Source organism: Theropithecus gelada, chromosome 12, assembly GCF_003255815.1.
Source record: "Theropithecus gelada isolate Dixy chromosome 12, Tgel_1.0, whole genome shotgun sequence".
Lineage (NCBI taxonomy): Eukaryota > Metazoa > Chordata > Mammalia > Primates > Cercopithecidae > Theropithecus > Theropithecus gelada.
Genome location: NC_037680.1, coordinates 8,430,323 through 8,444,134, shown reverse-complemented (window position 1 = coordinate 8,444,134; position 13,812 = coordinate 8,430,323). Strand labels below are relative to the sequence as shown.

Genomic DNA, 13,812 nt, shown 5'->3' with positions numbered 1-13,812 from the left:
AGAGGAAAAATAATAAAAATGAATGAAGCAGGACTACAGGACATATAAGAGGACATTAAGAAAACAAATATTGGAGTCGTGGGAGTTCCACATGAAGCAGATTAAGCATATAAGAAGAAAAGCATAGAAACCCTGTTTAATGATGTAATAGCTGAAAACTCTCAACTCTTGGAAGATGTATGGCATGCAAATAACAAGAAACTCAAATATTTCCATGTAGATTTACCCAAGAATTTCCTCTCTGAGATACAATAAACAACTGCCACAAGATAAAGAGAGACTTTTAAAAACAACAAGAGGAAAGCATTAAGACACACATAAGGAAATCCCAATCAGAGAAATGGTAAATTTGTCAATGGAAACTATACAGATCAGGAGATAATAGGATAATATAGTCAAAGTTCAGGGAAAAGCAGACAAATAAACAACCCTCCAGCCAGAAATATAATACTCAGACAAAGCTATCCTTTAGAAATTAAGGAGAAATAAAGTGTTTCCCAGGCAAGCAAAAACTGAGGGAATTCATCACCATTAGACTGGTCCTACAAGAATGCTTAAGAAAGTCTTACATTTGAAAGCACATGGGCAATCTCTACCATTATAAAAACATATAAAAATGTGAACCTCACTGGTAGAACAGATAAATAAATGAGAAATAAAACAGAATCAAATTGAATCAATATAAAAAATCACCAAACTGAAAAGATAAACAATAAGAGAGGAAGAAAGAAACAAAGAATTTGCAAAACACCAGAAAACAACGTAAAAAATGATAGGAGTAAGTGTTTCCCAGTCAGTAACTGACTAGCATGTAAATGATTTAAATTCTCCAATAAAAAGATACAGATTGGCTGAATCGACTCAAAAACAAGACTCAGCTATATGCTGCCCACAAGAGACTCACTTCATTTGTAAAGACACATGTAGACAGAAAGTGAAGAGGCGGAAAAAGTTATTTCATACAAATGGAAATAAAAAGTGAGCAGGAAAGGTATATTTATATCAGATAAAATAAACTTTAAGTAACAAAAAAAGAAACAAAGAAGGTTATTGTGTAATAATAAGATCAATTAAGCAAGAGGATATAACAATGTTAAATATATATGTACCCAATACCATAGCATCCAGATTTACTAAGGCAATATTGTTAGAACTAAGGGGAGAGAGAATCTCTAGTACAATAAAAGCTGGGGACTTTAACACCTGACTGTCAGCATGAAACATATCATCTAGACAAAGAATGGCGAAACATAGGTCTTACACTGCACTTTACACCAAATAGACCTAAAAGACATTTGTAAGTCATTTTATCCTTTAGCTGCAGAAAACACATTCTTCTCATTATCACATAAAATATTATCTAGCATTAATTATACTTTGGGCCAAAAACAAGTCTCAAATTATTTTTGAAAACTCAAAATCATATCAAGTAAGAGGACTGTTGGAAGGGTATGATTGTGTTTTAAAATATGAGGACATGAGATTTGGGGGAGGCATGGGTGGAATTATATGATTTAGCTGTGTCCCCCACCAAAATCTTGTATTGAGTTGTAGTTCCCATAATCCCTACATGTCGTGGGAGGGACCTGATGGGAGGTAATTGAATCATAGGAGCAGTTACCTTCATGCTGTTCTCATGATAGTGAGTTCTTAGGAGATTTGATGGCTTTATAGGGGGCTTTTCACCCTTTGCTTGGCACTCTTCTCTCTTTCTGACTTGTGAAGGACATGTTTGCTTCCCCATCCACCATGATTGTAAGTTTCCTGAGGCCTTCCCAGCCATTTGGAACTGTGAGTCAATTAAACCTCTTTTCTTTGTAAATTACCAAGTCTCGGATATTTCTTCATAGCAGTGTGAAAATGAACAGTATGGAATCAATGTAAGTGTCCATCACCAGCTGAATGGATTAAAAAATTGTGGTATAAATACACAAGGGAATAATATTCAGCTATTAAAAATTAATAAAATTATGTTATTTGTATCAACATGGATAAACCTGGAAGGCATTATATTAAGTGTAATAAGTTAGGCACAAAAAGATGTGTGTCACTTGTATGTGGGAACAAAAACATTTAGCTCACAGAAGTAAAGAGAAGAACTGTGGTTATTAGAGGCTTGAAAGGGTAGGAGTAAGAGAAGATAGTAAGAGGTTGAGTAAAGGACATAAAATTATAGCTAGAAAAAAGGAATCCTAGAATACTATACCACCTTGGGCAACTATAGTTAAAAATAATTTAATATATATTTTCAAAAATCCTAAAGAGAGGATTTTGAATGTTCACAACACAAAGAAATAATAAATGTTTTAGGTGATGAGTATGCTAATTACACAGATTTAATCATTATATATTATATACATATATAAAAATATCACATTGTATTCCAAAAATATGTACAATTTTATATGTCAATCAAAATTTTTTAAAGTTTATAAATGACAAGAACATTTTAAAGATTTGTAAGTAAAAAGTTTTAAAACATTTTTAAATAAAAGTTTTATTCAACAATATTTAATATGCTTCTCAGTTTACTAGAACTTAATAAGAATAAGATGTGTTTAAGCAATCGATATTTAGAGTGTGTATATATCACCAAAATATGAAAATGTATTAATATTCTTTGTGATTAAATGTGTTTTAAAGATGCAATATAATTCTTGTAAGGAAAAGGCAAACAAATAAATAAATCCACAATAGACCAGTAAAAGACAAATTATGTATAGAATTTAAGTATAACATTCAAATAAAGAAAAACGGCAAATTACAGAACAAATTGCATTAAGCAACTTTCTGGTAATTTGGGGAATAAAAAACAAAACTGGGTGTATACCTTACCCCATAAATAAAAAATAATTATTGCTTTATTTAAGAGATCATGGATTTTAAAAGTACTAGAAGAAAAACGTGTGTGAGAACTTACGATGTTAAGCTAGTGAAGCTACTCTTGGCATGCTACCTAATTATGCGACCATAAAGGAAATAACTTATAGAATAAGCATATAAAGATTTAAAAATGATCTATGGAAAACACACAAAATGAAAACACAAATGCTAAATGGGGTAAAATGTTTACTGCATACATAAAAACAAAGTTATAATCTGTCATATAAAAAGAGCTTTTAGAGATCAACAAGAAAAAGATGAATGAATTCCCAAGAACAAACAGGAAAAAGACATTGATATACAAGTTATGAATGTAGAAATACAAGTGATTATAGCTTATGATGGGATATTCAAGCCCAATCATAATCAAACTACAAGTCTAAATGATTTGTTGTTGTTGTTGCTGTTGTTGTCATTGTTTATCCTTGAAACAATTTAAATTACCTCAGTGGTAACATGATTGTATTGTGACATTGAGCAAAGAGAGAGATGCTTGTATAGCATGTAGGACTATAAATTGTTTTTAACTTTAATAAAAAAATGACTGGTAATAGGAATAAAAATGTAAAATGTGCGTATCTTCTGATTTACCCATTTAACTTTTGAGAATATATCCTAAGCATATGCAAGCTAAGTAATAAAAATAATTTTAGAGTTGTCTATGGTATATGGAAAATATGAACAATCTAGCTATTAATAGATAAATACATATATTATCATACTTTCTCAAAATTTATATTTATTACCATTTTTCTAATATTTAAAAAATCATTTAACACAGGTATGTTAATTATGTATGAGGGTATAGTGTTATGCAAAGTTACAAATACAAAATCCATACAACTCATTTTAAGGATTTTCTATCTCTGCCTGATAGTAAAACTTTTAAGGAATAAGTTAACAAGTTGCAATTGAAATAGATTTGAGCTTTTCCGGTTGTATTCTCTTGACCTTAGCCTCAGGTAATAACTAAAAAATTTCCATATATTTTTGTCCTTTAATTCTCATAACAAAACATTTGGATATATATTATTTTCTCTATTTCCTTGATGAGTAAATGGTGGTTTTTTTTCCCTTCCCTTCCCTTCCCTTCCCTTCCCTTCCCTCCCCTCTCCCCTCCCCTCCCCCCCTCCCCTCCCCCCTTCCCTCTCCCCCCTTCCCCCTTCTCCCTTCCCCGTTCCCTTTTCCCTTTCCTTCCCTTCCCTTCCCTTCTTTTTCTTTCTTTCTTTCTTTTTCTTCTTTCTTGTAACTTGCTAAGGTAAACATATGCTAAGATTTGATGCTATTGAAATGAAGAAAATATTTTCTCCAAAGCTGCTGGGAAATGAAATGACCACTTTTCTAAGTCACGTTTTATTCAGTTAACAAGGGCTTGTAATTTCCCATGTGTTGAAACAATAATTTTCATCCTTACCTTTCTAGTTCAGTAATAAAGGGAAGCAGGTTTGGGAGTCTGGCTTTCTGTCCTATTGCAATGTATGTATTTCTGCATAGATATGCTAGAGAGAAAACTAGTTTATAGCTAGTGAGACAATGTTTGAACTTATTTCAGTATAAATAAAAAATCACTTGTACTACTGTCAGTAATTGATTTTAAATGTCATTCAGGTTATCAAACCGGATGTTTTCAAATGATGATAAGTAGAAAACAATTTAATGTCAACTGATGTGGAAGTTGCTTATTTGCAGTAATTAAAGAGGAAAGGTCTGGCCCATGAAAATATTATATTACAAACAGTGGCATTGTCAATGTGGCTGTTAGTTTACTCAAGAGTGTGGTATGGTGAAAGTTACATGTTAAATATCGATTATTGAAAAATGGAGCATCTTTGAAAAGGAATTTTGCACTATAGAAAACATCTCAGGAACTCTAAGAGCAATTCTAAGAGCAGTTTAAAGAAGGTTTTCCTATAATATAATAACCTTATTTATGTAACAGGGAATATATCAGGAAATGATTTATTCTGCTCACTCAAACATCTCATTTGGGGTAATAAAGTATAATTTTCTGGTGTTAGCTGCTATTAATACATAGGCCAGCTGAACTATATCCTAGGCAGAATAGTCCTACATGCAATTAAAAAATGTTGTCCAGGTAATTTTGGTATACTTTTAATATTTGAGTCATCAGCCATCCATTGTCTAAAGTAAAATAAATATATCACATAAAAACATGTGTACTTCATTCATCTCATTAGATTATCAGCATTTACAGTCAGTATTTCTGAAAGTATTGTATTTTAGTTCAGAGGGAATATACTATAATTTATAAAATTGCTGACACAGTATCCAATTCTTTTCCACTGTGACACCTACTAGACCCAAATATACCAAGGAAAAGTGTAAATATTACTTTATTATACATCCTGTCTGAGCACAGCATCATGCTGCCTATAACAGAATGACCAAATTGGTTTTGTGACAGTTTTGTTTTGCTTTTTAAATAGCAAGTTTATTTTTATGTTTTGTAGATTTTGTCATAAATATAGCCTAATTAAAACAACACCTGTAAACTGTGACATATCTAGACTATGCAATATTATTTATTGAAAAAGAGATGAACTATCAAGACATGAAAACACATGGATGAAATGCATGTGCATATCACTAAGTGAAAAAAGCCAATCTGAAAAGTCTGCATACTGGATGATTCCAACTCTATGGCATTCTGGGAAATGCAAAATTGTGGAGACAGTAAAAAATTTAGTGTTTGCTAGGGATTAGGATAGAAGAAGGGATAAACTGGTGGAACACACAGAATTTTGGGGGCAATGAAACTATTCCGTGTGATACTGTAATCACAAAGACAAGTCATTATATACTCATAAAACCTCATGGAATATACAACATCAAGAGTAAACCCTAGTGGAAATTATGGACTTTGGGTGACAATGGCATGTTGATATAGGTTTATTGATTGTAACATGTGTACCACTCTGGTAGGGGATGTTGAGAGTGGAGAGGCTGTGCATGTGTGGCAACAGAGTTGTATGAGTACTCTCTCTAACTTCCACTCTATTTCACTGTGAACCCAAAAATGCTCTAAATATAGTCTATTTTTAAAACATAAAATAAAAATAAAACTCTTAAATTTTATCTTCTTAATCATCATACTTTCAGACTCACCACCTTAAGTATTTTACTGTTTGCCACTTACCAAAATGGAAATGCAATTGAAGAATGCTATGTGATTCCTCTATGATGTATCATAGTAAAGTCATGCTTGCATTTTTTTCTTTCTTATTGTAGTAGAAAAGCTATGGATTTTAGAATCTATAAGATCTTAGTTCCAATTCTAGTTATACTAGCTGTATATCTTGAATAGATAATATCCTTTTAAGGTTACAGTGAACATTAAGTAAGAAATATTTTGAAGTAGTTTAAAATACTGATAAATATTAAGTATACTTTTAATACTCATATATATTTTCCCTTTCAAGCAATACTTGTTGTTCAATGTTCACAAAGCTTTTGTTAAAAGGGCAATGTTTTAAAAATATTTCTGTACAGCTGTAGTTTATCATTGTGTGAATCGTATTACAACACTAGAGTCTCCTAGCTCATAGCTAGGAGATAGTTAGTTCTTAACTGTGTAAAGAAGATAAATCTTTTCAAACAACACAGTCACAACTCACTCATCTTAAAAGGTATCTCATTATCCTAGAACAAACTTGGCATCATTGTATTACTGACTTCCAAGAGAAACAAATCCCATTTTGCCTGTATTGTCTTTCCTCTTACTGGCATTCTTTTATAAATGCTGTTGACACAGTAGCTTGCTTTCTCACAGTTCAGTTTTCCTAACTGTTTGATTCCATGGCAAATCCATAATCCTATTTTAAATATTCTCCAGGCCATGAAAATGAATGCTATTTATATCAATTCGGCTGTTTAACTGCAGTGCAGAAAAAGATTTTGTATCCAGAGATGCAAGCCTCTGGTTCAAGCATAAATTACTAGGGTACACTGTTCTTTGTTCTTTTAAGTGTAACGCTCCTTGACATGAATCCCCATAGATGTCTTAGGTAATAACTGATATTCCAAGAAAAAAAAATTGTGAAAAACAGTTAAAGAAAAGACAATTTACATTTTTAATCTGATATATCAGATCATGTTTCCAAAATGAAATCTCTCTTAACTCTGGTAATCAATTAATTCATGCATATTTCTATCAATTTGGAAATGAGTCTTTTGCAAAACTGGAGTCATGCTTCATGTACTAGCTCCCTGAAAGGTATTGTGCAGAGAGATTCAATCACAAAGTGGATTGTAATCAGACAGATCTCGGTTCAAATTGTGACTCTTTCCTACCTAAACTTTCAGTTTCAAGCTTGAATTTGGCAGAGCCTATTTTATGAATTACAAATAATATTCACTTCTTGAGGTTGATGTAAATATTAAATTATATAATATATGTAAAGTGTTATGCAGAATCTGGTATGTAGTGAAAGCTGAATTCAAATTATTATTATATGCAGGGCTATCTTAAGTTTGACACACTAGCTGTATTTTTCTAAACTATGTAAATTACTTCATCTAAGTCAACTATTATATTTTCTATGATGTGCTCTTAAAACCGAAAAGATTAATCATTTATTGGAAAGCTAATGGACTTATAATATGCAGTCCTAATTGAACCATGACCTACAACAGAGTATTCTATACCAATGTAATGTTTCTTGGCCTTGTTGCACTGAATGGAACATAAGCTCCTTGGGGACAGAGATTACATTTATCTTGGTCTTTGCATTTTGCAAGTTACCTCATTTATGAGCTTGCACATAATTAGTATCCAATAGTTACATAATTAGTATTCAATAGTCATTTATAAACCAACAAACAACATATAAAAGTAAATACAAATTATCAACTGACACTCTTATTTATCTTATTTAAAAAAAATTTATTATGATAATTTAAAAAAATAATACTTATTGTAGTGCCTGTATCAAAGATATTGCTTAACAGAAATTTGTTAAATAAGTGAATGTAGCTAATTTTCATTTACAGAGCATGAATATCAGAATTTGGATAACTTCTGTACTTTCCTTGTGTTCAAATTTTGGCAGGACTAAAATATGTCTGTTTTTTCTTTCTTCCAATAATATCTTATGCCATGTTTATATAATTAATACAGTAGATTATTATCCATAAATTCCATATATACAAATTCAGCTACATGCTAAAGTTAACTTGTGCCCCCCCAAATCTACTCTTAGGTCTTTCACTGTCATTCATAGACATATGCAGGATAGCAGAACAATTGAATTGCTTGTTGTCTACCTTCCCAGCTAAGGTTGAACAAGGTGACACTGTGCCTTCCTGTTTCAGCTCTTTTACTGTAAACAATTATCATTTTGAGGGTCTACTTAGTGACATGTTTTTCACATTGTGTGCTTTCTGTTGGGCATGTTCCTGTTTAAAATCACTCCCCACCACTCACTCCTGCCCCCAAGCATAGTGATAAAGAGTTATCCTCTTTTCCTTAGTGTGAGAATGCTCTGGTGTGCCTTATGGAGCAAATACATGTGTTAGATAAGCCTCATTCAAGCATGAGTTATAGTGTTGTTGGCCGTGAGTTCAATGTTAATGAAATAAGGTGTCTTTAAAATAAGGTGTTTAAAATAAGGTGTCTTTAAACAGAAACACATATGAAATAGGTTATATATTAAAGGGTTCATGAAAATGTTGTGACCAGAGGCTCACAGGAACCTGATCCTGTATTTCTCCTAGGACCAATGATTCAGTAATTGCTAATTCAGTGTTTATGGTGAGAGTACAGGTAAAAACAACTGCAAATAATGAAAATTATCTATACCACTTGTAGTAGTCAACTCTTAGTAATCAACTTCTTCTTAGGGTTCACAGTATAATATAGAGATGATGGGTACCAGATGGGGTTACATGACCTTTTGATGTTTTCTGATCCTCCTAATACTTTTCTTGATGGAATTGAATGATTGGATATCTTAAGGCCAGCTTCCAGAAATAAGCTTTGATCAAGTTTTGATATGGTATATCTGAATTCTATCCACCCCCACTGCCTTTTCCATAACCATTCACACTCTAACCAGCAGTGGAACATCATTTGCAGAGACGGGATGAATCGGTAATGTTGGGCTGTGAAATGTGCTTGTCCCCAGAGGTCCCATCAGATGCTCAGTTTGGCTTTCACTATGCAGCAGCCAATCATTACAGGAAAAACTGTTACTCTTCCTAATCTTAAGTAACTTTGATTTTACCCTCTCATCATGAAATAAGATCTACTTAGTTATACAGAGGGGAGTTTAAGATAAAGGAAAATAAGGAATGTTAAAAAAGAGTAGAAATGCTATCCAAGGAAAGAGAAAGAAAGAGATACAGATTAACGCAGGGTGAATTTAGACCAGAATGCCTTAATACAGATGTTCAGTAAAGCTAAATCTAATTATCATTGAAAATCCTCCCCTCCCTTTAAAATATCTCCAACACTATGTTAAGAAAGAGAGAGAGAGAGAGAGATAGAAACTTCTTCTTCCAACCTTGTTCAGGATTTTGCCCTCCCGCATACTCTTTATTCTGTTGTGGGCATGGAATGTGATTTTTCTTATTGAAAGTTAAAAAACAACAAATATTTGAAATCTGCTGGGAACACACATGCATAAAAAGATAGTGAATTTGGGGGAAAGAGTTCTAAACTCAGAGTAAAAGGCTAGGTTCTAATTATCTGAGATGGCAAATTGCTGGCTTTGTAGGATGGATGAATAGATAGATGATTGATTGATAGATGATAGATAGATAGATAGATAGATAGATAGATAGATAGATAGATAATGGATGAGGCCCAAACCTATAATATGCTACTTCATTTTGCTGTGGGTTTGCAGACAAGTCTAGTTTAACTTCTTTATTGCAGTCTTCCCCTCAACACACTGCAAGAGACAATATTATTATCAGGCTAAGAGCTACAGAACAGAAGGTGGATTTATATAGCCCCTTCTCCAGTCACACCATTTGGAAGACATCTAAGTCCTCTGGATTTACAATTAGAGAATGAGCAGAAACCTCTATAACAAATAGTACAGAAAGAGACCAAGGTTCAATAATTATACCCAGTTAGGTCTCAGTGACTGTTTTACCTAAAATGATAATGGCTAGCAACTTTTTCTCTCAAGATAGATGTGTGCCTAAAAGCCAGGTACAGTGTGGTAGGTGATTCAAAGATAGGATGAATACTCTCTTTCCCCCCAGGACATCATGATATATTTATTTTCTCTGAAGACCAAGCACTCGCTTGGCAGTTTGCTTTGGCAGCAGAGCCTTCTGAGAGAGAGAGAGAGAGAGAGAGGTCACATTTCTCATCTTTTTGTCAGCTCTGGTAGTAAATTCAAGATTTAAATTTGTAGTAAAGTATGGAACTTTATAGAACACAATGTAAATGTCAAAATAGACACCAGGAAAAATTATTTTTGCTTCTACAGCCCTATCACAAAGGCAATCTCAGATTTAATAGTTATTCCAAAAGGAATGGGAGCATAAAGCTTCATTGTAAAACACAATACTCTAACAAATGGTGGAAGGCTTGCAATTTCATTGCAAAGAGAGAACGTAGTACTTCTTTGCCAAATATGTGGCCAATCATATTTAATTGAAGCTATTATTCCAGTGAGAAGAAATAACAATTTGACTTCTAGGGAGTTTTAATTGACAGTATTGTAATATTTGTGCAATGTATATCCACTACAAGAATAAAAGAAGCTTTTACAATTGCATACTGAAAAATGAAAGTATCAATAAAAGTTCCATAAATCCTGGAAATAATAATATCACAATATAGCTAGCTAAAGAACAATTTTCTTCACTAGATTCACATAGCTTAGAGAAAAAATAATTTTCACAGAAATATACTCATCATCTCTTTCCCTAACCCATCTTTTGCAATTTTCCTCATTTCCTCTGTATTCCACTATTTCGTCATCTCATTATTAAGAAGCAAAACATAGAGGCATTTTTGCATTTTGCACTACAGTCTTTTGTTTGAAATTTAATGGGTCATGAGTTCTGCAGTCCTTAGGAAGATAGTGTTTTTTTTTTTTTTAAAAAAAGGGATTTTTAGCTATTATATACTTGAAGCCATCTGCTTAATATGTCATTTTCTACCATTACTATAAAGATGTGGAAAGTGTTATCTCACTTTGACTTCACCAACAAACACTTCAACATGCATTAGTTTTTTCCCATAAGAACCATCACTCAAGAAATATCAGTTGAATGCATATAAACATGGCACTGTGCTAGGTAATGTGGAGGATGCAAAGGTAATAGACACCTGTATCTGACAACATTCTAGTAGGAAAAGGAGACTTACACAAAATGTTTATATAGTTTCACTACAGAGTGAGATGTGTCCTAAAAGTCATGCAGGAAAGAAACTGTGAGATGAATTTCAATAGAAGAAATCAATATGAGCTCCATACAGGGGTTTTATTATAAGGGAGTAGAATTTTCACCTCAGTTAAGGTAGAATGTCCTTAGAGGAAAAGCAAAGAAAGTTCAAGACACACCGGGAGAATCCATCTAATTTGAAGTATAGACTGTATGAAGGGAGACAGTAGGTGACAAGTTTAGAAAAACATGTAGAAGCCAAAATAACAAAATTATTTAACATCAGATAAGGCAGTTTGAATTTTATTTTATAGGCAATAGGGCATCACTGAAAATTTTGAACAAGAAAGTAATATAATCACAATTATACTCAGGATAGAGTGGATTAAATAAGGAATGGAATTGATATTAGAAATAAAAATTAGGCATAAGGCACAGAGAGGGTAATCACCTCCTGAGCTAGAATAATTTATATTTTCATTTCTGCTTAACACCAAGTCTTGGATTTCCTGGATTTTACTAAGAGTATATATATATATTCACATTAAGATAAAACTATGATCAATAATGTTTCTTTTTTAATTTCAGGTTTTTCATTATTCATATACTGCTTCATATGTGATTTACAACATACACACTAGGTAAGTTCTTTGATTTTCTGGTTTTCATGAGCAATTGTGTTACTAAATTGTTGGTGTAGATTTCAGTTTGTTCATGTAAAAATGTTCACATTTTTTCAAGGGAAGTTTGGGAGTTAAATCCTCCGGAAGTAGAGGACTCTGTCTTGCAGTACGCGGCCTGGGGTGTCCAAGGGCAGCAGCTGGTAAGCGCAGGCATTGGTATGCACTGAACACTACCAATCATGGTCTTACGGAAGATGTTTACTGAAACTTAGGAAAGGACTTACGAAAACATAAAGTTTTGTAGGGCAAGTTTTCCTATGGTTTTTTCCAAAGTCCTTTATATCTTTTATCTAATATTCCAACTTAAGAATACATTAAATGATACTAGTATTATTTTATCAGTTAATAAAGACAAAAGTTTGTTAAGTAATATATGATTAAACTGCTGGTTTGTAGTGAAACCGAGAAGAGATCCAAGGTTACTAGGACCTTGTACTGAGTAATTTCCCTTACATAATATTGTCAGTTTTCATGAAAAATTCAAAATAAAGATTATTTTTTCTTAAAGCATTGTTCAGGGTAAAAATTTAGATGGAATTATTTAATATTCTCTTGAGAGGATTTTTACTTTTATTTTTATTTTGAAATAATTACAAACTCAAAAAGATAATTATTGATGTATAAAGCAGTTTGAGCAATTTTATATATATGTGTGTGTGTGTGTATGTGTGTGTGTGTGTGTGTGTGTATATATATATATATATATTTTTTTTTTTAGGCAAATACACATATATAGTTTTAGGCAAAGTCTTGCTCTGTCATCCAGGCTGGAGTGAGATCTTGGCTCACTGTAACCTCTGCCTCCCAGGTTCAAGCGATTCTTGTGCCTCAGCCTCCCAAGTACCTGGGATTACAGGCACATGCTACCGCACCTGGCTAAGTTTTGTATTTTTAGTAGAGACAGGGTTTCACCATGTTGGCCAGGCTGATTTCAAACTCCTGACCTCAAGCGATCCACCCACCTAGGCCTCCCAAAGTGATGGGATTACATATATGAGTCAGTGAGCCCGGCCTGCAATATTATATTCTTGTACATATCTCATGGTGACCACGTAAAGCCTTTCTCAAGGGAATACTGCTCAGGGAGTAGTATTGCTTACTATCATGTGCATGCTCAGATGTATGGAGCATCACCAAACTGATTTCTAGGTTATTTGTTAAGGGTGTTTACACCTACCAGCAACAATGAGAGAGTTCCCTTTGTTCCATATCCTTGCCAACTCCTATTTTCTCAGACTTCTAAGTAACTACCCAAATGATTATACAAAATGGTATTTCGTTACAGTTTTATTAATATTTAGTATTTCCTTGAATTCTAATAAGCTAGAGCAACTTTTCGTATCGTTACTGGCAATTTGTATTTACTCATATGTGAAATATCTATTCATATATTTATCCATTCACATTTTTTATTCTTTTTTTAATTAAAAGGACCCCCTTATATGTTCTGGATATTAATACATTATTGGGTCTATCTTCATCCAGTTTTTGGATTTACTTCTCGCTCTCTTAATGGATGCATTTCCACAAACAGATTTTTTTAATAAATGTAGTCTGATTTATCAAATACATGATTTCTACTTTTTGTTATTTATGAAATCTTTATAATGGAATAATACTTCTCTAGAATTTTTCAAGTGGGCCTTCCATGTATAAGCTCTTGATCCATCCATCTGAAATTGCTTTTTTTGGTATGGTATTAAATCTCTGTCCATTTTTTAATTTTTTAATTTTCAATTTTTTTTGAGACGGAGTCTGGCTCTGTCGCCCAGGCTGGAGTACAGTGGCGCGATCTCGGCTCACTGCAAGCTCCGCCTCCCGGGTTCAGGCCATTCTCCTGCCTCAGTCTCCCGAGTAGCTGGGACTACAGGCGCCCGCCGCC

General features: G+C 33.1%; 1 protein-coding gene across 12 annotated transcripts in view; it reads left to right on the top strand.

Annotated features, from left to right (window-relative positions):
• The window catches only part of DPP10 (dipeptidyl peptidase like 10), a 1,402,014-nt gene that overhangs the window by 1,238,504 nt on the left and 149,698 nt on the right, over positions 1 to 13,812 (top strand). For 11 of the 12 annotated variants that reach the window (XM_025405135.1, XM_025405131.1, XM_025405141.1 and 8 more), the window contains 2 exons: positions 11,836 to 11,888; positions 11,989 to 12,070. In XM_025405135.1, coding sequence (XP_025260920.1) covers positions 11,836 to 11,888; positions 11,989 to 12,070 — 135 coding nt within the window. The remainder of the gene's footprint in view (positions 1 to 11,835; positions 11,889 to 11,988; positions 12,071 to 13,812) is intronic. The other variant, XM_025405142.1, reaches the window with a different exon arrangement.